General features: G+C 38.0%; 1 protein-coding gene across 2 annotated transcripts in view; it reads left to right on the plus strand.

Moving 5' to 3' along the window:
* Window positions 1–24,600, plus strand: part of HERC1 (HECT and RLD domain containing E3 ubiquitin protein ligase family member 1) — a 166,443-nt gene that overhangs the window by 19,519 nt on the left and 122,324 nt on the right. For both annotated transcript variants that reach the window (XM_016208584.2, XM_016208583.2), the window contains exons 2-4: window positions 10,769–11,724; window positions 19,398–19,493; window positions 23,713–23,907. In XM_016208584.2, the coding sequence (XP_016064070.2) occupies window positions 10,795–11,724; window positions 19,398–19,493; window positions 23,713–23,907 (1,221 nt within the window). In that variant the 5' untranslated portion in view covers window positions 10,769–10,794. The remainder of the gene's footprint in view (window positions 1–10,768; window positions 11,725–19,397; window positions 19,494–23,712; window positions 23,908–24,600) is intronic.

The raw sequence follows: 24,600 nt of genomic DNA on the forward strand, positions 1-24,600 counted from the left end.
TCTTGGTGCATGGGCCAACACTCAACCACTGAGGCACACTGGCTGGGCCTCATTATTTATATTAGGAAGCCTCATAAAAATGCTATTTTGAAGTATAAATTGGATATGTCATTGGGAGTTCAGTGAGGATAAATTTACAAAAACTTTATGATTGCCATGACTTAGCTTTAGATGCTAGCAAATAAAAGGTTCTAAAGAAGGGGGAGGAGATTTTTCTCTACAAACAATGTATAATGAGGACCACTGGTTTCTTCATGCCTCTAGAAGATCTACTTTTGTTAAAGTCTATTTTCTAGTTCATGGCCCACTGGTCAGCTACAAATTAAGGTATCCTGCATGTGCTGACATTTCTATATGCATTTGTGCACTAATTGCATCTATTTGTGTAACAGGTTGTTGAACTTGACAAATTGATAACTTGCTTTACTGTTTTTGTGTTCCCAAGGATTCTTTCATTATAAAGTGCATTGATGTTCTAAAACCCCAAGGTTGGTAGCAGCCATTCTTTATAATCATAATGAAAACAGAATAATTAAAAACATAGTAAATTTGCTTATAGCTAGCTATCAACTTTTTGTACTAGAACATTGTAGTGATATAACAAGAGTTAAAATAACTCCTATATTGTCAATAAGAGTTACTGTATTTCTAATGTTACACTTACTTCCATGATGGAATATAAAAGAAGGAACTTAAAATAGCTCAACTTACTTCCCTCGGGGGTTATGTAGTGAACAGTTAGAGACCATATAATGCAATACCTCACATATATTTTTATAGATTCAAAATACTTCTCTGTAAGAGACATGGAAATTCCAGGGTGAGAAAGATTATTGTGGTATTGTGGGTTAAGCTTATTAGAACAGGTTTAATTGGTACATGAAGGAAGTATAGGATTTGTTAGGAAGAAAGGAAGGGGTGGGCATTCTGGGGGGCAGTAGCACAAGTAAGGGTAGGAGTGAACATATCCCAGCTGAAGGATGGTAAGGATTGGTAGGGCTGCCTGCCTGACAAGAGGAAAGGGCTGCTGAGGAAAGAGCATGAGGTAGTTAAGATTTGATAGGTTGGAGGAAACAGTGACAGAGTGAGGAATTTTTAGCCTAGGGAACTGTGTCACTCAGGGTCCTGGCCGGAAATAAATGGACTAGTTACAGAGCTTTGGGTAGGATTAAGGAAAGCAACAAGGGACTGGAAGTTCCCAAGGCCTAGCAATATCGGGAAGCCATTGATACTTTTAAGCCGGGGGGTGGGCGGTGGCAAGAATAGGAACACTGAAGCCTGATGAGAGCTGGAGCAGTGGAAGCCAAACCAGTGGATAGGACCTATGGCTATAGAGGAAAGGGTTCTGAGGTGGGGAGAAAGCCAGGGAAATAAGAACCCCAATTTCTTTTTCCTCTCATCCTCTGATTTCCTGCTAGTTCTTCTCATTGGCTTGACCCACCTGAAAGCCAGGGGAGCTTAGGCAGTATAGTCCTAGGGGTCAGCCTTAAAGGGCACAAAACAGAACATGGTAGGGTAGAGATTAAGTTTGGGTAGACTGGGGTCAAATAGAGAATGCCTAGTCCAGAGCCCATTTAAAATTATTGTAAATTTATAAGCAGAGGAATGTTATACTGAAAATGCTTTTATAGAAAGATTTGGTTTAGTGGATTTTGAGGATCTTAAAAAAAAAGATTACTTCAGGCAAAGTTCTAATGTCTAACAAAAAAGGCAGAATGCAGTCTATTATTTGATTTATCCTCATAGCCCATGGGCGACCTTCACAGCCTCTTGATTTTTAACTGCCTCACATGGGTGTAGGACCTGCCTGTTCCTAGTCTCCATCCCTCCTATGTGTCTTCTGTATATCCTTAGTTATAGAACTTCAGTTCAGCTAGACTTCAGGTGGTTCTCAATGATGGTTCTGTAGTTTAGTTGTAATTTTGATGTGGTTGTAAGAGGATGCATATACCATGATTATCTGCCGTGCCCTTAACATGCTTTTTTTTTTTTTTAAACCCTCACCCAAGGATATGTTATTGATTTTTAGAGAGAGAGGAAGAGAGAGAGAGAGATCAATGTGAGAGAGAAACATCCATCAGTTGCCTCCTGTACATGCCCCAACCAGGGATCAAACCTGCAGCCTTTTGGTGTATGAGACAATGTTCTAACCAACTGAGCTGCCTGGCTAGGGCCTTAACGTGCTTTTTGAAGAACAAAAGTTTTAAATTTTGATGAAGTTTACTGTATTAAATTTTTGAGTTCTATTTAAGAAATCTTTGCCTAATCCAGGGTTGCTAAGGTTTTTTTCCTGCGTTTTCTTCTAGAGATTTTTATAGTTTAACTCTTACATTTGGATCTATGAACCAATTTAAGTTGATTTTTGTATATGGTATGAAATTAGGGTTAAGGTTCATTTTTTTTTATATGCATATTCAGTTGTTCCAGCACCCTTTGAGTTTATCTTTCTCCAATAAACTGCCTTAGCACCTTAGTTAAAAATAGATTAGCCATATATGTGTGGGTCTGTTTCTTTTTTTTTTTTTTCAAGTTTCAAATATTAATCAGTATAAACCCCAACACAGTACACCAACTTGATTTTGTGCATTTGGAGGGGAAATATATCCCAGTTAAGTGGAAAATTGTTTGGATAACTTCAGAAAGACCTTCATTCTAAGCAGCTTTATAGTGAAACATTTCATTTAGAAGTTTGGACCTTCTTTCTTCTGTTTGCTGTAATCTACATTTACTGAGTAGAACCTGTATTGCTCATTGGGGCCCATTTTGTTCCAGGGTTCTGGGTTATTCTTTCTGTCCCAACAGACATCTGGATTGAACAATGCCAGGCACATGACATACTGTGCTGCCCCAGTATCCCCGGCTCCAGTAAGTACAAAGAGGGGAATCAAGCTTGGATGCTTCTTGGCCTGACAGGATCTGGCAGAGCATGGTTGCTGCAGAGGGCCCGGCGTTGGTCTAGTTCTTGAGTTTTGGTTCTATTCTGTTGATCTCTCTTGATACCAGTGTACAGGCCTTGATTACTGTAGGTTTATAATAAGATTTAAAGGCAGATAATGGAATTTCTCCATCTTGTTCTCTGTCAGAATTGTCTTACTATTCTCAGTTTTTTGCATGTCTGTCCTGGAAGTTCTGATGAGAACTGTGACAAGTGTTTTGTTGTATTGCTACCTTATTGCTATCATTTGATGTTACCTTGAGATAGTGGCTAGGAGGAACAGATTTTATCATAGCACCAGGAGTCTAAGAATGAGCTGAACTGACATTTGATTAATTGAAACCTGAAGTTTTTAATTTTAAAAAATTTAGAGTGATATAAAACATGTGAAACCATCATGATAGTGATAAGTAGCATGATTTAGTGGTTAAGAGGTCGGATGTCAGACTGCTCTGGTTTGAATCCTTACTCTGTCTGTTACTAGCAGTGTGACCTTGGATTAAACAATTTTTTGCCTCTGTGTGTCTTTGTTTTCTTTCCTGGCAAATGGGAGTAATAATAGTTCCTATTTCATAGAGTTGTTCAGATATTAAGGTAACGCATGTAAAGTATTTAGCACCAGTGCCTGCCACAAAGAAAGTGCTCAAATCTTAACTGCTGTTATTGCTTTGTTCACCTAGAGAATGTTAGAAAGCTTCAGAATTGGATAAATTCACTTGTAGGAAGTATTAGGTCTACACCTGCTTAAATCCTTTAGCTTCCTTCATTTATTTCAGTTTAGAAAGATAGTGGTAACGCTATTTGGTTTATTTTCCAGTCTTTTGGTAATCTTTTCAGCCTCACTTTTCATTGGTGAATTTGGTACTTTTATTTATGTATTTAAATTGGGATTTGTGCATTGGGTCATGAGTTAAAAAAAGAACAGTTGACCTTTTAGTGGTATTAACCATACTGTAAATTCAAAACAAAACAAAACAACAGCTTTTTTTCTTTGCCAGTATTTAGCTGGTTCATCAGGATTGTGAATTGGTGGTTCTTGGAACAAGCAAAAACCCATTAGTTTGATTCCATTATGTCCATAGTTCTTTACTTGCTGAATAAACATGTCTGCTTCCTGGTCTTTTCGACTAGTTCTAATTATTGATATAGCAAAATTATTTGCCAGCAAACTCAGCAAGTCTTTTCCTTTTCTAAATTTACTCACTTTCTTAATAGGAATAATAACAGCAACAAAAACAAAAACCTTTTCCTTTTTATTGGCTGTTTAATTATGTGGAGCTGAACATTGATAATTGTATGGTTTAATGAGTAAGAGTCAATAAGTCAACTTAAATGAAGCCCTCTAAACAGGAAGTCTTGGGGCAGGGGTGGGAGAGTGCTGGATCACAATGTGCACTTAATTTTCAGTTTTAGAACTTTGCAAATGGGTTGTCCCTCCAGCTCTTCCAGAAATGCTCTTGAGAAGTATCCTTATTGACATATATTTTTTATGACTCCCTAAAGTCATAAATTTAGAGCTTCATAAAGTTATTTGTAGATGTGGCAGAGGTGGTAGTGAATGACAAATTCAGTTTTAAACATGTTGAAATTAACATTCCTTTGGGACATGTGAGTGTATATATCATGTTAGCAGTGGATATTCAGGTCTAGAAATTTGGACTGGACTCATTAGCATATGAGAAGTAGGTGAAAGCCTTGGGAGTTGCTGGAATTACTCCAAAAATATACCTACAGTGAGAGGAGGAAAAAGAAATGGATCGAAGACAGAACCCTTGGGGCCTTTCCACTGTGGTACCACCATACTTGGAAATAGTTATTTTTCAAGTGCTTTCGTTATATCAGTTCAGATTAAGATACAATCTGAATTTAAATTAGATTCTATGTAAATGATGAACTCCATTGACCCAGATTGCTCAGCTCAATTCAGCAAATATTTATTGAGGTCTCTATGTGCCTTACCTTTGCTAAGCACTGGGAATATAAGCAAAATTGAAACTGTCTATGCCCTTATGGACTCTATAGATTAGTATGAGAGGACATTAAACAAATAATCACACAAATAGTAAATAATTGCAAACTGTGCAGAATGCTGTAAAAGTAAAGTACTGGGTGCTGGGTAAGCATTTTAAAAGAGGGACCTGGGCTCATATGGATGCTGTTAGGGATAACTTCCCTGAAGAAGTGACATTTAATTCAACTAGTAATTATTGAGTGTCTCATATGTCCCTGGTATTGGGCTGTTTAAACTGATAACTTGTTTCGACTAGACATTAGCAGGGTGGAAAAGGGTGGGATGGAGAAGTCAGGCTTTAAGTAAAGGGAACTGCCTGTGCCAATGCTCTTAAATAGAAAGGAGCGTGGTGCCTTCCAGTAATGGAACATCTCAGGTGTAACTATAAAAGGGAAAGCAGGCAGCGGAGAGGTCAGTTCTTAATCTTTTTGCCTATACGGGAGATTTTATTTTTTAGAGTAAAACTGTTGAAGAGCGTTTGAAAATTTATCAGGCCCAAACAGACCAAGATTTGGCTGTGTGAGGGAGGACTCTTGACATGTCAGGAGTGAGGGAAAAATGGCCCCTGTCCTAGAGCCACATAACTTAGTCTATTCCCAGATTCTGCCAGGAGCCAGAACTTAGCATGGTGGGGCCACCAGGAGTTGGCAGGGTGGGGCTAGTGGATCTCTCCTGAGGGAGATCACCATTAAGGCTTAAGGGAAGGAGTGATGAGTGGCCCCCACCCCAAAGCCATACAACTCAGTCACTGACACCCTTTGAGTCTTCCCAGCCCTCTACACCCCTGCCTAGATAGCTGACTCCTCAACAGGGTATGAGCTCCGCAGGTTGGGGTGACAGGGAGTCCAGAGGGTGAGGCTATTGTATTCCCCCAGGCGGATGATTTAAGGAGGGGCGTTCTCTACCCAAGAAAGATTGTGTCTGCGGTGTGGGAGAGATTCAGCACAGGGATCCTGGCGACTATCCCTTCTGTTCTCCCCAGAGCCTCAAACCCTCGTCTCCTCATGTGACTCTAGTCCGTTCCTCCCTCCCTCTGCATGAGCCTAGGGTGAGTGACTTCAAACAAGATTTTTTTATGTATTGGCCCTTTAAGAGGGCACCTGTGACCCTCCCTGGCTGACAGAATCCCCTTGGATTTTCACAGCCAGATGTTATGTGGGCACCTCTTCCCAGCTGTGGTGCTGTGGCCTAGGGAGCCTGGTGTGAGGTTCAGAACCCATGTTCCTCAGGGGGAACCTTTGCATCTGAGATATCCCTCCAGGATCTCAGCTGCCAACCTGTCAAAGTGGGGCCAGCCCTTTTTGTGTCTCCATCCTTCCTACCAGTCTTGATGTGGCCTCTTCTGTAAATCCTTGGTCACAAGGTTTCTGTCCAGCTAGTCTTCAGTTTGTTATTCAGGTGGTTCTATATTTTAGTTGTAATTCCAGTTTGGTCCTGGGACATGGTGAGTGTAGCTTCAGCCTACTCTGCTGCCATATTGGATCTCCCCCAAGAATTACTTTAAATGTAAGTGGACTAAATACTCCAATTAAAAGATATAAGGTGGCTGAATGTATAAAAAATCAAGACCCATACATATGCTCTTTACAAGAGACCCACTTCAGATCAAAAGACACATAGACTGACATAAAGGGTTGGAAAAAAAATTAAAGTGAAAAAAAGTTGGGATAGCAGTACTTAGACAAAATAGAGTTTAAAACAAGGGCTTTCTTTATAAGCTACAAAGAAAGGCATAATGATAAAGGGATCCATTCAACAACAAGATATAACTCTCATGAACATATATGCACCCAATGGAGAAGTATGTAAATATATAAAGCAAGTAATGATGAACATAAACGGGGAGAATGACAGTAATTCAGTCATAGTAGGGGACTTTAACACCTCATTGACATCAGTGGGTAGATCACCTACACATAAAATCAACAAGGGAAGAGTGGCCTTAAATGACACATTAGACCAGATGGACTTAATTGTTATTTTTAGGACATTTCACGCAAAAGTAACAGAATATACATTTTTTTCAAGTGCACATGGAACATTTTCCAAGGTAGACCACATGTTGGCCACAAAACATGTCTCAGTAAATTTAAGAAGATTGAAATCATATCAAGAATTTCCCCCTATAACAATAGTATGAAACCAGAAATCCTTTACAAGACGAATACTGAAAAATAAACATGTGGAGATTAAATAACATGCTGCTAAAAGAATGAGTGGGTTAACATTGAGATCACGGAAGAAATCAGATTTGTTTTCTGAAATGCACCCTCATTGAGGAAGCATCAGATACCAGACACTGTGCTAGGTACAGATATAATTTTTTCCCCCAAACCATCACTATTGACTCATTTATTTTTTTAATTTATTTTCAATTCATTTATTTTATCTTTATTGTTGAAAGTATTATAGACATTTCCCCCTTTTTCCCCCATTGATCCCCTCCACCCCACATCCCCCCACACCAAGGCCTTCACCACACTATTGTCTGTGTCCATGTGTATATGCACATATGCATATAAGTTTTTTGATTAATCTCTCCCCACCCATTTCCCCACCCCTGCCTTCCCACTGACATTCATCAGTCTGTTCCATGCTTCTATGTCTCTGGATCTGTTTTGTTTCTCAGTCTGTTTTGCTTATTAGATTCCACATATGAGTGAGATCAAGTAAAACTAAATCAGGAAGAATCAGAAAACCTGAATAGGCTAATAACAATTGATAAAATCGAAGCAGCAATAAAAAAACTCGCAGCAAACAAAAGCACTGGTCCAGACAGCTTCACAGGGGAACTTTCTAATTCTTTAAGGTAGATAGTTTCCTGAAAATTTTTCTTGCTTTTTGAGGTAAGCATGTAGTACTGTGAACTTCTCTCTTAGGACTGCTTTCGTTGTGTCCCATAGATTTGGGGTTGTTGTGTGTTCATTCATTTTCATTTGTTTCCAGGAAGTTTTTGATTTCTTTCTTGATCTTATTGGTAACCCATTCATTGTTTAATAACATGCTATTTAGCCTCCATGTGTTTGAATGTTTTTGAGTGTTTTTACTGTAGTTGATTTCTAATTTCATGCCCTTGTGATCTGAGATGCTTGATATGATTTCAGTCTTCTTGAACTTGTAGAGACTGGTTTTGTGTCCTAACATGTGGTCTGTCTTTGAACATGACCCATGTGCCCTTGAGAGGAATATATATTCTGCAGCTTTGGGTTGAAATGCTCTGTAAATATCAATGAAATCCATCTGAACTAGTGTGCCATTTAGTCACTGTTTCTGTGTTGACTTTTTGTCTGGAAGATCTATCCAGTGAAGTCAGTGGGGTGTTAAAGTCCTTAAGGTTATTATTGATAGGTCTTTATTTATTGCCATTTTAATTCTTTATGCCTATGTTTCTCTCCCTATTTCTTCTTCTTATTACAGCAATATCTTTAACATTTCCTGCAATGCTGGTTTGGTAATGATAAACTCTTTTAGCCTTTTTTTGTCTGGGAAGCTCTTTATTTCACCATCTGTTTCAAATGATAGCCTTGCCGGATAGAGTAGTCTTGGTTTCAGATCCTTGTTTTGCCATTACCTTAACTACTTCGTGCCATTCCCTTCTGGCCTGTAGAGTTTTTGATGAGAAGTCAGCTGACAACCTTTGTAGGTAACAGATTGCTTTTCTCTTGCTGCTTTTAATATTCTCTTTGCCTTGGGTATTTGGCATTTTAATTATGATGTGTCTGGGTGTGGGCCTCTTTGGGTTCTTCTTGCTTGGGACTCTCTGTGCCTCCTGAACTTGTGTGACTTTTTCCTTCACCAGGTGAGGGAAGTTTTCAGCCATTATTTCTTCAAACAGGTTCTCTAATCCTTGCTTATTTTAGACCTCCTCTGGCACTCTTATGATGCGGATATTGTTATGTTTCATGTTGTCCCACAGCTCCCTTATACTGTCCTGTTTTTTAATTATTTTTTCTTTTTGGATCTCTGATTGAGTGAGTTTTCCTACCCTGTCTTCTAATTTGCTGATCCGATCCTCGGCTTCCTCTAATCTGCTGTTTATTCCTTCCAATATATTCTTTATTTCTGCTGTTTCATTGTTTGTTTCTGACTGGTCATTTCCCATAGTTTCCATATTTTTTTTTCATGCTATTGAGCATCCTTACAATCAGTATTCTGAACTCTATATCTGATAGATTGCTTATCTCCATTTCATTTAGCTCTTTTTCTGGAGACCTGTCTTGTTCTTTCATCTGGGGCTTGTTTTTTTGTCTCCCCATTTTGGCTACCTATTTGAGTTTGTTTCTATGTAGTAGGTAGTCCTACTAGGACTCTCATTCTTTTTGGAAGACCTCTGGTGCAGGCCAATGTCAGATGCTGTTTGTGACTAGCCTTGAATACCCTGTTTGAAGCTATCAACAACCCACAGCTTGAAGTCCCCTCTGTTGTGGCTGGGTGCGTTTGGACAGGACCAAGATGCACACCAGAGTCTGCTTTTCCAAGGCCTGGGTCCAGAAGCAGATCTAGCAAAGACGTAAAGCTCTCTGAAGTCTGGCTTTGCCTGCAAGCTGATTAATCTGATTCTCTTAATGAGCCTCAGGCTGTAGAAACTGCTCTGGGTAGTGTGAGAGGTTTTCTAGTAGGGTAGGGCAATTTCTTCCTCCTCAGGCAAAAGCTGCTTGGAAGGTAAATGTCTGCCTCTGCACTATGGGGGAATGACTCAGCACAGGAATCCAGAGGGGTGCTCTCTGAGCTGTATCTCCAGAGCCCACAACCCTAGATTCTCATCACACAGCTCCAGTCCACTCTGCCCTCCCTCTGCTGGAGCCCAAGATGAGTGGCTGCACACAAAACTTTGTGCTTTGGCTCTTTAAGAGTATGCCTGCATTTCCAGCTGTCTCTCCCTGGCCGACAGAAACCTGGCTGCTTTTCACAGCTGGATGTTATATGGGCCCTTTCTCAGTTCTGGTGCTGTTGACTGGGAAACCCAGCCTGGGGTTTGTGCCCCAGAGTCCAAAGTGGGAACCCTCCACAGCTGAGATATCCCTCCATGCCTTCAGGTGCTGCCTGTGGGAGCCCAGCCATCCCTTTCGTGTCTCCTCACTTCCTACCAGTTTCTATGTGGTCTCCACTTTTCCTTCTTGGTTATGAGAGTGTTCTCCACCTCGTCTTCAGTTGCAGTTGATTATTCAGGATAGTTTTTCTTATATTTTAGTTGTTCTTCCAGTTTGGTCCCAGAGAGTGTCAGTGTAGCTTCCACTCAGTCTGCCGCCATCTTTAATCTCTCAGTTTTGACTCATTACAGATTACAGAGCTAAAAGCAAACTCATTACCTCATTAATTTTTTTTTCACATTCTGAATTGAGTGTTCATTTTTCTTTCTTTTAAAATATAATTTTATTGATTTTAGAGAGAGAGGAAGAAGGGGAAAGAGAGAAAAAAACATTGATGAAAGAGAGAAACATTGATCAGTTGCCTCCTGTATGCACCCTGACCAGGGATCAAACCCAAAACCTATTTGCCCTGACCAGGAATTGAACTGGTAACCTTTTGGTGCAGAGGACAACGTTCAGCCAACTGAGCCACAGTGGCCAGGGCCAAATTTTTAAATAGATTTTTATTTTGGGAAAATACTAGTTTTATACAAAAGTTGCAAAGATAGTACAGAGTACTCATATGCCCTTCACCCATTTTCCCCTATTATTATCTTATGTAACCATGGTACATTTCTGTTAACTAGTCCATACTTTATTTGAAATCACTAATTGTATTATAAGATGGAAGTTAAAAACATTTTGTGAATTATCCATATAAGTTTTTGATTGCTTTTTCTTCTCCCTTTACAGAACTAATGGCTAAAGAGTAAATCAACATGGCAACTATGGTTCCACCAGTGAAACTGAAATGGCTTGAACACCTCAACAGTTCTTGGATTACAGAGGACAGTGAATCTATTGCTACAAGAGAAGGGGTTGCTGTTCTATATTCTAAACTGGTCAGTAATAAGGAAGTAGTCCCTTTGCCCCAACAAGTTTTGTGCCTCAAAGGACCACAATTGCCAGACTTTGAACGTGAGTCTCTTTCAAGTGATGAGCAGGACCACTACTTGGATGCTCTTCTTAGCAGCCAACTAGCACTAGCGAAGATGGTATGTTCAGATTCCCCATTTGCTGGGGCACTTCGAAAACGACTGCTTGTACTCCAGCGTGTTTTTTATGCACTTTCTAATAAATACCACGACAAAGGCAAAGTGAAACAGCAGCAGCATTCTCCGGAGAGCAGCTCTGGTTCAGCAGATGTCCATTCTGTTAGTGAACGTCCACGGTCAAGCACTGATGCACTTATAGAAATGGGTGTTCGAACTGGTCTAAGTTTATTATTTGCACTTCTAAGACAAAGTTGGATGATGCCTGTGTCGGGACCTGGCCTCAGTCTTTGCAACGACGTTATTCATACTGCAATTGAAGTTGTGAGCTCTTTACCACCATTATCTTTAGCAAATGAAAGCAAGATTCCTCCAATGGGCTTGGACTGCTTATCACAAGTAACAACATTTCTTAAAGGAGTAACTATTCCCAATTCTGGGGCAGACACTTTAGGTCGTAGGTTAGCTTCTGAGTTGCTGCTTGGTTTAGCAGCTCAGCGAGGCTCTTTGAGGTATCTGCTTGAATGGATAGAAATGGCTTTAGGGGCTTCAGCGGTTGTAAATTCCATGGAGAAAAGCAAATTATTGTCAAATCAAGAAGGAATGATCAGCTTTGACTGCTTTATGATGATATTAATGCAGATGAGGCGTTCTTTGGTATGTATTATAAACCTTAACTTTAAATTTTTATCTAACAATTTTGGGGAAAGTAAACCAAGCCTTTAATGAATTTGTGGTAATAGTGAATGATTTGAGAGTTCTGGTGATTATTAGGTTATTTAAGTATTTTATATACTTGGAGCGAAGAAACTTTTATACAAGTTGATGTGAATATGTAATTCAAGGACAGGCTAATTGGTACAGTTAAGACCATTGGATCAGGAGTCAGGATTGTAGTTCGAGTTTTATGGCTTCTTATGTGAACTTGGGAAATTCATCTAACTTTTCTTTGTTACAGTGAACTCATGTAAAACGAGTATACTCATGTAGTAAACTGCTGTATGTGGAGGTCTTTTGAAAAAATCTCTAATTTTATTCTTCTAAGTTTTTATTAAGCATTGCACCAAGTGTTACTGTAGGCCCTAGGGATACAGCAGAGAAAAATACAGTTTGTGCTGCATGGAGCTAACAGCCTAGTAAGGGAATCAGACAATAAATATATAATTTCAAGTCGTGAGAAGTCCTAAGAATTAAAATTAGGGAGGGAGCCAGGCTGATGTGGCTCAGCGGTTGGGGGTTGATCCAGGAACCAAGAGGTCACCAGTTCAATTCCTGGTCAGGGCACATGCCAGGTTGCTGGTCAATCCCCAGTAGGGGGTGTGCAGGAGGCAGCTGATCAGGGATGTTTCTCTATCACTGATGTTTCTATTTCTCTTTCCCTCTCCCTCTCTTTCTAAAAATCAATAAAATCATATTTTAAAAAATAAAATTAGGGAGGGAAAGGGGCCTATCATACAAAATTATAGGCTCAGGGCAGAGAGTGGGGAGGGGAAAGGTGTCCTATTAATGTGGTTAGGGAAGGAGTCTGAATTGTATCATCCTAGCAGAGACCTGAATGAAGGGGAGTGATGATGAGCTAATAAACAGAGATCTGTGTAAAGAGTGTATTGCTTCTGGAAAAAATAAATTGCTTGACTATCATTAAGAAACTAACCTTGGGCCCAGCCAGAATGGCTCAGTTGGATGAGCATTGTCCTGTGCAGCGAAGGGTTGGGAGTTCCATTCCAGATCAGGGCACATCCCTGATTGGGGTGTATGGAGAGGAACTGATGAATGTTTCTTTCTCACATCCATGTTTCTCCCCATCTGCCTCCCTCTCTCTCTCTTTCTTCCTCTCTCTGCCTCTCTTCTTTTCTCTCTCCCTTCCTTCCTCTCTTTAAGCATATCCTCTGGTGAGGATTAAAAAAAAGAAAAAAAAAAAGGAACTTAACATTGAGTACCACATTAAAGAATAAACAATAAATTATAGTATGATCAATTTCAAGAATTTCTAAGACTAAAATGTAATGCCTTTGTGAAAATGAAGAATAAAAACTCAAATTAAGAATACAAATTTAGAATATAAAGACTGAAACATTTATAAATTGACTTACTTTCCATTGTATTACATTGATCAGGTTTTTTTGGTGTCCTTTATTACCAAATATCAATTAACAAATTTAGTTAAAATAACTAAAAATGCCACTTATAAATTATGTATGTATATTTTAAGACACCCTCCCCCAACAAGTGGAAAGCTCTTGGATTAACAGGAATGTTTCATAAAAAATAATTATGTTGAATTTATTTTAAAACCGCCTGGCCAAGCGTGGCTCAGCGGTTGAGCATTGACCTGGGATCCAGGAGATTGGGGTTCGATTCCCGGTCAGGGCACAGGCCTGGGTTGCGGGCTCAATCCCCAGTAGGGGGCATGCAGGAGGCAGCCGATCAGTGACTCTCATCATTGATGTTTCTCTCCCTCTCTCCCTCTCCCTTCCTCTCTCTGAAATCAATAAAAATACATATTAAAAAAAATAAATAAAACCAGGGCATTTAATTTTCACCTGGGTTACATTTTGCATTTGTAAACTGAATAGTAAATAATGAGGTCATTTTTTACAAAACACTTTACTGTAAATAAGTGCTTGGAGATTTTAGATCATAAGAACTATGAAAATTTGAATTCTTAATAGTGAATAAAATTAAGACAAAAAAAGCATAGAGTGCTTTTGGAATGTTGTCAGGGCCCTATGATCTTCATCTGAAGTGGAAACCGAGAGCCAGAGATGCAATAATCTAAGTAAGAAAGGTGTGAGGGAACAACTGTGAGAGGCAATTAGGCCCCTTTCTGTTTTCTTATTCAATATTTAAACTCACTTACTTGCACACCTGTTTTTCTAGATTTTTTTTCTGATCTTAATACTTTCTGGTAACATTCTCTAAATTTACACTGCTTTCAAATAGTAATGCCGTTTAATGACCTGAAATAATGTATCTATTCGTGGTCATGTGTTAGTATTTCTGGGGGAGTTGCTTAATTCTTCATTTTGAAGTCTATTTATTTTGCATTGCCTTGTTACAAAGAAAATATATTAATGATTGCACAATCTAGTTATCTGATTATATGCTTGCTCATGGTGTATTTTCCTTCTCAAACAAAATGCTGAATACCCTGAGTCTGAAGCTTCTTCTCTACTTACTCTCTAAGGCCTTATCCAACAATATTGTCCTTTCGTGGGAAGAGGGTGTCTCAGGAAATTAGATTGCTTTCTTCAGTATCTGTTTAGCCTTGTTGTCTTAGTATGTTGGAAATAGGTTTGTATGCATATTTGGCTTTTAGTCTAAATTGGCTCTATAAGCTTAAGAAATATTTATAGTAAATATAGTTACCTACCCATATAATACATTTTAATCTTAATTAACCTATAATAAACCATTTCATTCCTTTTTGACATGTTTTATTTTCTCCCCAATACCTGCATTTAGGGAGGAGGAGGGGTAGCCTTTGTGGAGTGCCTGCTACCTACCAGGTGGTTTATGTGCACTGTGTCATTCAATTATCATGTTAATCTCTAAGATAGATAATATTTATCCTTATCTTAAGGATGAAGAAACTGTGGCAATTATCCTAAAATTACACATCTATTTGGCAAAAGAACTAGAAGTATAATGTGTACTTTTAAGCACTTACGGGCTGTGCAGTGTTGACTAATTTCTACAACCCTGAGTGTCTGTAAAACCCATGTTTTTTCTGCCCCCCCCTATATATGTTAAATCTATTCCCGCCCCCCCCCCCCATGAAGGCCTACCTTAAAGTAGATTGAAAATATAATAAGTTTATTTTATTGCTGGATTTCTAGTTTTTCTCTACTTGGCCTCTTTCATTCCTGCGCAAAATGTCAAATACACCTAGTCAGAAAGGGCCTCCCTCTTTACTCGCCAAGCCTGTACCCTATAATAATATTCCTTGTTAGGACAAGGGTATTCCAGAAAACTAGATTGCTTTCCTCAGAATTCTGGATCTGTTCTGGGGAAGAATTTTGTATGTTTGTGTGATTTAGTTTGGTTCTCTCAAAGTCACCACTGGCCTACATTAGATTGAATTTAATTAAATCTCAGATTGATTTTAGGGGAAAGAAACGGTTATTTAATTGAATTTTATATTTAGTATTTCTTCTTGCACAGTAAGCAATAGAGTCTGATGCTCTTGGTCTCCAGAACCCACGTTTCTTACACTTTACAGTAGTGTCTGAGAACTCAGAGAATATCTAGACCCTCTCCTGGTCTAGACCACAACCTAACCTGATTATCCCTGTCTTAAGTTTCTCTACCCCTGAACAACTGGGATAAAATTTATCCCCAATCTAGAAGTTAGAGGGAGAGACACATAACAACCGTCAATTGAGTACTTGATAAAAGGACTAACAAAAATAAGATCAATCTGTAATTTATTTGTAATTCAAATTGTACTTACTTGTGTAATTTTTAAATTCTGCTACCCACACACGTAGTAATCGTGTTTGAGTGGGAGTGCACAAGATATTCATTAACTTATATTTAAATAAAGAGTAGGGAAACAATGTCACTGTACATCTGTGCATTCTAAAAGAATAAACAACAATAAAAACATTGGACTTTGATCCCACTAGGTGTTTACTGAGCACGGTGTGCCAAATACTGTTAGGCACTGGGTTAAAAAGATGAATAAGCTTTGTAGTGTCCATGCCCTCAGTTGGCTTGCAGTTTAAGGAAAGAGAGATGCATGGACATTTCAAATTAATGATAATGGGTTGTAAGTAGAGGTCTGTACAGGGAGGAGGTGGTGGGACACTGGAGGAGGGCTGGAGGGGAAAGGGCAGGAATTGCCTTATGGAGGAAGGACCCCTGAGCTTAGTTGAAAAGTAGGAAGAGTTTGCCTTCAAACATGATACGTGTCAGTGTGGGGATTGGAGAATTTTTTAGATGAGAGGACCAGAATTCACAAAGTGACTTGAGTGTGGAAGAGCAAGCCCTGGATGTATGGGGTGAAATGGGATGAGATGAGGCTGCCAAGCTAGGCAGGGCCTTGTATCCCATGCTATGTGGGGTTTTGAGACTTGATCCTATAGGCAGTGGGGAGTCATTGAACCAGTTTTAAGTGGAGTAAAACCAGGTAGCAAGAACATAAATGTATTCCATCTATTCTTACGGTTTTGTCTGAATATCTTCTAAGGACAAATATGGGGGGAAAAAAAGGTCTTACGTTATTTTCAGTGGTAGGTATTTAAGAGGAAGATAATGAAATGAAGACCTGTGAAACCACTAATTTATTATTTTAATTTCTACTTCATCTCTGGACCATTGAACTCCCCGTGATATGTTAGTAATGTATGAAGTTATACATTTAATATGTTATTATTTTTCAAAATTTAATACCTTTAAAAATGCCTAGGTATAGCTCTGTTTTTTGTTTTTGTTTTTTATTATGCAGTATGTTTACAAAACACATTAAGAATTATGTATGGAATGGATTTTAGAGATATCTTTAATCCTAATGATTGGGACTAGCCTCTCTCTCAACTATTAACTTTTGGGGAAGAACAGAAAACAGTGACAGTCACTGTAGACAGTGTTTGAAGGATATTTTATTGGTCTCTTATTTTTAAATCTAGCAAGAATTTATTAAAGACTACATGTGTTTTCTCTTCTTTCTCAGTATACATGATGCAAAATACAGTTACTGCTTATTATATGTTAGGAACTGTGTTAGGTGTGTTTTATACATAATTTCAGTTAATCCTCCCAACATCCCTAAATAATATAGGCATTATTTCTGTCTAAGGATAAGGGATCTTATCCTTCAGTCACACAGCCAATAGTGATAGAATCTGGATTTAAACCTAGGTCTGTCTGTTATGAAAATTTTATGCAGTTTTTAACATTTTCCTCTGTAGAAAGGCATAAAAAAGGGATTGTGATGGTCCTAGTGCCAGCTCTTAGGAAGATACAACAGGCTGTTGTTCCTCATCTGCTGTGGGTTTGGCTATCATAGAAGTGGTCTTTAAGTAATGGAGCCAAAGATCACAATTGTGTTTTTCCCAATTATGGAATCTGGAGAGGCTGTGCCCTCAAGTATTTGCTGATATAGCAATACCTTGTGTTTCTGAGGACTAGTTAATTTTGAACACTCAACTTCTGGTGTGACGCCAGACCTACAAGTGGCTCTCTAAAGCTTTACTACTACAAGTGTGAGCACCAGACAGCAGCATTGACATCACCTGGGAGCTTCTTAAGAAATGCAAAGTCTCAGGCCCCCATCTGTATTTATTGAATTGGAATTTGTATTTTAACAAGGTCTCTAGATAATTCATGCCTGTTTTAAAATTTGAGAGGTACCACCTTAAACAATTACAAAGAAAAGTTGTTTTGGCAGCAGCAGGTTAGTACCTGATGACCCAGTGATAAATAGCCAACATGTTAATTTCTTATGAATCATGTTGATTAAAATAGTTTGAATTGCCCAGCCAGGCGTGGCTCAGCGGTTGAGCGTCGACCTAGGATCCAGGCGATCGGGGTTCGATTCCCGGTCAGGGCACATGCCCGGGTTGCGGGCTCGATCAATGACTCTCTCATCATTGATGTTTCTCTCTCTCTCTCTCTCTCCCTCTCCCTTTCCTTTCCTCTCCCTGAAATCAATAAAGATATATTTAAAAAAATAAAAATAAAAATAAAAAAAATAGTTAGAATTGACAAAATCATAATTGTAGAGTTGGATGGGATTTTATAGGGCATCCAGGCCAACCATCCCTCCACAATAGAGGATATACTTTTCTATGGTACATCTGCCATGTGATCGTCTAGAATATAAATAGTTTTATAATACAGTATCCTTTGAAATAAATGCCACTGATGAAAATTTCACAGTTACAGGATTGGCAAATCAGAGAAAGAACTTGACATTTGTGATCTAAAGATTTAAAGATACATACAGAAATTTGAGGGAGCAATGAAGATCAAGTTCATTGGTTTATCATTTTTCAATGAGAGAATGATTTCTGGTCATAGCCTTTGGGCCCTGCTGTGGAGAGTAGTAGGCGTTTAGTCCCAGAGAGGCACTATTGTTACTTGACAGTATCTGGGCCTGGTGCAGGTCTGCCTAGGCACCGCCATTAGTGTATGGGTTCATGACTTTGTGTAGGAAAGATTTCACAACACAAGTCCATGTGATTTTGAGAGTAAGTTTATTAAAGCTGGAGCTGTTTATCAAAGGGAGGGCTTAAGGTAGGAAAAGCAACAGAAGGAAAAGTCAGAGGAAAGGGGGCCGTGGAGACAGATTCAGGGGATTAGCCCAGGTTGAGCTGCCACTGTCTACTGCTCCCATGGTTGCAAGTCTTGTGGCATCCCTTGGAGTTTAGGAAAACAGCAAAGATACAAGGCCTGGGCTGCTCTTGAGCACACTGTGGCTTCTTTGTCTTGAGGCTCTTTATCTCTGGCCTGCCTGAATCCTAGGGAAGGTCTCAGGGGAGGTTCTTAACAGAATATTCATTAGCTTTTCAGGTGTGTCCTTCAGTATGTTGATTTACCAAAATGTGCTTATAGATGACTCGGATTATTTTCTGTTTAGTTTCATTTTTAAAGAACGTCATCAAGAAGGTCATTGAAGATGGGCTGGGACTGAGGCCCTTCTGTCCCAGGATGGTCTGGAATATGTAAACTGTTTGTTCCTTAGTGTCCTTGGTTAGGGAAGGTAAAACCTTGTGATTCATTAGCTAACTGTAAGTTGCTCAGGTTGTTTGGCCTTGTTTAATTATACTGTCTCAGTTTCCTTTACTCCACTTGTCAAGGAATCTCCCTAGCTTCTTACTATCTTGCCTCACTATGATTCCTCAGCTGTGCTAGGAAAAAGATGCTTTGTTGCTAGTGTAGTCACGTAGCCACATGAACTAACTTGTAGGACCTTTGTTGTGCTGAAACTAAAAAGGGAGGGCCAGATTTCCTGCTCTGGTCAGGGTCATCACTCAAGTTGGCTGTGTTCTACTTGCGTGTGTCCTCGTGGGCAGATGGGCAAGGTAGCCCCTGGGGAATATAATATTTCCTGCCTCCTTGACCATTTCTGGGTCAAGCCCTGTGATCCTTGCAACAAATAACTATTTAATAAGGTCATCAGTGAGGCACTGGCACTTAATTTACTGTTTAACTCTGCAGCCGCATCTTTTATAACATTTATTTGTAAAGTTGGTTTCATGACCTAATGTTCGGATTTGATCTTAATGCATATAATCATATAAACAGTTCCTCAAATGTTTTTGTGGACTATTTAAGTGATTTTAATACATATGTCTTTCTTCTTCCCCACAATGTTTTAATTATAGGGTTCATCTGCTGATCGGAGTCAGTGGAGGGAACCAACCAGAACATCTGATGGCTTGTGCTCGCTCTATGAGGCAGCTTTATGTCTCTTTGAAGAGGTATGTAATAATCATGGCTTTTACATTAAAAATTACTATGTGTTAAAATGCTACAGCATGTATTTATCCCATAAAAATAATCTGTTCAACCTTTGGAAAGGATGCAGAAGAAAGTGACATCAGTGGTTGTTTCTAGAAAGTGGAGCTGGGTATCTGGCATCAGGGATGGGGGATATAGTTTTCAGTGTCTACCCTTTTATTCATTTTGAACTTTGTATCATGTGAAGGTAACTAATTTTTAAAAAAGTAAAACAGATATAGAAAGATATACAAACAAATGTATGGTTTAATGAATTATCATTAAAAAATATCCTTCTAATCTGTGCCCAGGTAAAGAGATAAAACTTTATTCTTTCATGTCCTGGCAATAACCCTTTTCCTTCTCTCTTAAGTATCCACTGACTACTTTTAGAGTACAGATGCTCCTCAACTTATGATTAGGTTACATCCCAATAAACCCATTGTAAGTTTAAAATTTTAGTCAAAAATGTATTTAATACACATAACCTACCAAACATCATAGCTTTGCCTGCCCCACTTTAAACATGCTCAGAATACTTACGTCAGCTTACAGTTGGGCAAAATCATCTAATACAAAACGTATTTTATAGTAAAGTGTTGAATATCTCATGTAGTTTATTAAACATGTCACTTTTGCACCATTTTAAAGTAAAAAAGTTTTAAGTCAAGCCATTATAAGTTGGGGACTGTCTGTAATCACTTCCTTGCATTTCTTTATAGTTGTATCACACAGGTGTACATCCTTAGACACTATATAGTTCAGTCTTGCTCATTAAAAAAAGGTCTTGCCCTGGCCGGTGTGGCCCAGTGGTTAAAGGGTCGGCCCTCGCACCTAAGGGTTATGTATTTGATTCCTGGTCAGTGGCACATACCTGGGTTGAAGGTTTGATCCCTGGCCCTGGTTGGGGGCATGCAGAAGGCAACCAGTTGATGTGTCTGTCTCACATCAATGTTTCTCTCCCCCAACTCTCCTCCCTCCCTTCTACTCTCTCTAAAAATCAATGGAAAAAATATCGGGTGAATATTAACCAAAAAAAAAAGAAAGTCTTGCCCTGGCCAGTGTGGGTCAGTTGGTTGAGTGTCTTCTCATGCACCAAAAGGTCACTTGTTCCATTCCCAGTCAGGGCACATACCCGAATTGTGGGTTCGATCCCCAGTTGGGGTAAGTGATTGAGGCAGCCGATTGATGTTTCTCTCCCTCCCTCTTCTTTCCTCTCTCTCAAATCAATTTAAAAAAACAATTTTTTTAAAGTCTTAAATCTTTTAATCTATTGACTCACTCCATTTTTTTTCTTTTCCGTCAGTGTATTTGTTCAGAAACCTGGATTTTTTAGGCTGTAGAATTGCCCACAATCTGGATTTTACTGGTTGATTACTCATAATCCAGTTCAGTATGTCCTGTGTATTTTCTGCAAATGGACAAGTAGATCCAGAATCTTGATCAGTCTCAGATTTGATCACTTTGGCAAGATTATACATGGTGTTGTGATATTCCATCAGGTTCTGTATGGTTGTCTCTCTTTTTTTGTGGTATTAGCAGCTGTTGATCCTAATGCCTAATGACTCAATATGTTAATTTATTTGTGGTTGGTTGCAAAATGGTGATATTCTATCATTCCTCTTGCATTTACTAATTAGAATTTTTTGTAAAGAGATGATTCCTTTATTGACTTTTTGGTTACTCTGCTACAGTTCATATAGAAAAGGCAGAATAAATGCTTGATTTTCTACACCTGATTTTTTAAAAACATTGATTTGTATTCTACTAGATTTCAGTTTAATGACTTGATCTCCTGTCGTCCTCAAAACTTGACCAGTTGATTTCATTTGAAAAACATTATTATGAACCGATAGTTTTAAACCTATTTGAGTTTCAGTCCATTGAATTATTATCTGTAGTGAAGCTCATATTGTTTTATCTTTGGCTTCCCTCCCTCTATTGTTTCTGTGTAATGTTTAACAAAAGAGAAAAGGTGTTTTCCCAGTGTGCTCCCCTCCCCAACTTTTATTTTTACTTTCTCTGTCTTTCTGTTGTCTGTATTCTGCTCAGTTTTTATTTCTACTCCCAGTAGTTTCTCCTCCATGTGGGTGCTTTGTCCTGTAAGGAAGTATCGATTTCAGGAGTTCATAAGAACTAGATTGCTCTAGCTCCTTTTAAACTTTTCATCATGGACCCCTTCTACTTACCTGCTGTAACAGAGGACACAGCTCTTCCCCATTGCAACTGCTGTTCTTAGCTTGGTTTACTCTTCTTTCTAGTCAGTACCTGATTGGTTGTTTTATGGGTGTTTTTTCTGTTCTGAGGTTTGTCAGATTCTCTGTTGCTTCCTCTTGCACAGATGTTATTGCTATGCAGATTTGGGTTTGGCAGGTTTGTCTGCACCTGTTTATATTTTGTAGTTATTGGAGCTACCCTTGTTGCCTAGTTTTGTTTTGAATGCTAAGCGTGGGTTTAGTGTTTTGCCTTCTAGTTGCTCTGTATAGTGATTCAGGGCGTTTAGAAAACTCCATTGCTCCTGCTATTGTCATCTTCCCTGAATCCTACCCACCTCCTAGTTGTTTTCAGAAAATGAATTTCTAAGCCCTGTGAGTAGATTTTTTTCTGCCTCCCTCCTCTTTTTTTCTTATAAGCCATATTATAGTAATATATCTTTAGATGAAAAATTCTAACCTGCTTGGACCCATCATCCTTTTGTCTCCAGCAAAATTTCAGATCCCGTATTAGGGACTGGCAGCCTTCCTTTATACATATTTTGTATGTTCTCAGGACTGTTCTTATGTTCACTGGAAAATATTTGTCTATACACATATTATTCTGTTGTGGATACTATTTAAAGATTCTTACTAAAATTACTCTATCTCCTCCATGTAATGGACTGGTAATCAAATGCATTGACTATTGAAGATTCTTCTTTAATTGTTTTATTTGATTCAGGAAAAAAACCTAAAAGGTAGACAACAGCTATAGTCAGAGTTAATGTCTGTATTGTATGGAGTTCATACAAGCCATTAAAAAATCTATTAAGCTCTAATAAATAAATGGGCAGAAGTTAATGGTAAACAAATAGATGGAAAAACTTTAGTTCTGTTGATAATAAGGAAATATGAAGTTAAAATAATGCATCCTCTTTTGCCCACTTAAGTTTGCGAAAAATTAAAAAAGCACAACACATATTGGTATGGATGCAGAGAGAACTTGTACTTTCATATCAATCTATTTCTTGGTTAGGGTAACTGGGATGGCCACCCTGGGTCTTACGATTTTGGTAGGGTTGGTGGGGCAGTGGGGAGAAATCTGAATTTTTAAAAAGCATTATGAATGGCAACAGACTTTTTAACATTATATTCAACACAGATTGTAATTAAGTCATTATTTTTATTTTATGTATATATACATATATATATGTATATAATGTATGTGTGACTTATTGAATTGCTCTGGACCTTTACTCTTTTTAGGATAGCCCTAGTGATATAACAATGTTGTAGCACCATTTTGGATAGCAGTTTGGTATAGTATGTGTCAAAAATCATAAGATTGTTACCATTTTTTTAATATAGTAGTCCCAATTCTGAGTTTTCTCTAGGTCTACTAAGGAAGTAATAAAAAATGTCATAACAAATATTTTCTTTAAAATGGCATATATTATAAATAAAGAGAAAGAATCTAAATGTCCAGTTAAAGGAAAGTGGTTAAATTGTGATTTTTATTAGATGGAATATTATCAGTTCAATCATGAAGATTAGCTAGACATATAGAAATTTTTGCATGAGTCTTTTTTATCATCACTTTTATATATCCACTGTGATAACTATGTTAAAGAACGTGTAAAAATTCTGGAAGGACATATGTAAAAAATATAACATTTATTGTATTATGGTAAGGAGATTATCAATGGTATTTTTTTCTACTTTGTTAACCTCTGTTTTTCTATAATGCTGTTGTATGCAATAATAAAATTTTTAGTTAAAAAGGCTTGCTTTTGTGTTTCCATCTCCCCATTTTTGCCATCTTTATTTGTATCTTTTAGTGGTTTATTCCATAGTAGTATATAGTCTAGCCATCTGTGTTTAAAATTGGATGTGTTCTTAGGTTTTTTGAGCAGTTGAGAGTTTTAGAAGAAGGAAAATCAACAGTAATTACAGAATACTTATTAAAATGTTTTGACAATTAATTGCATGTTTTTAACTTTAATAGGTTTGCAGAATGGCCTCTGATTACTCAAGAACATGTGCTAGCCCAGATAGCATTCAGACTGGTGATGCTCCCATTGTCTCAGAAACCTGTGAGGTTTATGTTTGGGGGAGCAATAGCAGCCATCAGTTGGTAGAAGGCACGCAGGAGAAAATATTACAGCCCAAACTGGCTCCCAGTTTCTCTGATGCTCAGACTGTGAGTTCTCTGCATACCTTACAGATTGGTAGATAAGGGTTTGCTTTAAATAATTTGCTTTAAATAATGTTAAGAGTGTTTTTTAAATGAGTGAAGATTCTTGATTGTTTCTTATTTCTATTGTTTTTGTATCATACTGTGTCAGTTTTTTCATTTTAATAGAAAAAAATATTTTTAGTCCGTCATTTTCCTAACATTGTTTCCAAGTTTCAAAACATTAAGTTGGGATCTGGGTTTTTAAAAAGAATTATGAATGGTAACATACCTACCATTATATTCAACACAAATAGTAAGTAAGACTAAGTAAAAACTGGAATTTTCCCTTTGCCAGATTGGCATTTCATTTTTCTATTATGATCACTTATTTTACGTTTATAACTACCATTTAGTCAAGTTAGAACTTTCTATTTTATTATTTTCATTAAAACATATTTTTTAAATGAATTTAGAATATTATATGGTTCTTGCCATAATGAACCATAAGGAATTTGTAGGAAAATTTTATTTCTTGTCTTTTAATTATAAGAGGAAGTTAAAATATTTTACTTTGTTATTTCATTGAACCACGACTGGGTAAATAACCTGGAAAGAGAAAACATACATTAATTTGAGCTCCACAATAAAATCAACATGAAAAGGCCATTAATAGTTTTCTTAATTTTCTATTTACTTTTTAATCTCTATGAAGATCCA

This window comes from Miniopterus natalensis, chromosome 1 (genome assembly GCF_054644295.1).
Source record: "Miniopterus natalensis isolate mMinNat1 chromosome 1, mMinNat1.hap1, whole genome shotgun sequence".
Classification (NCBI taxonomy): Eukaryota; Metazoa; Chordata; class Mammalia; order Chiroptera; family Miniopteridae; genus Miniopterus; species Miniopterus natalensis.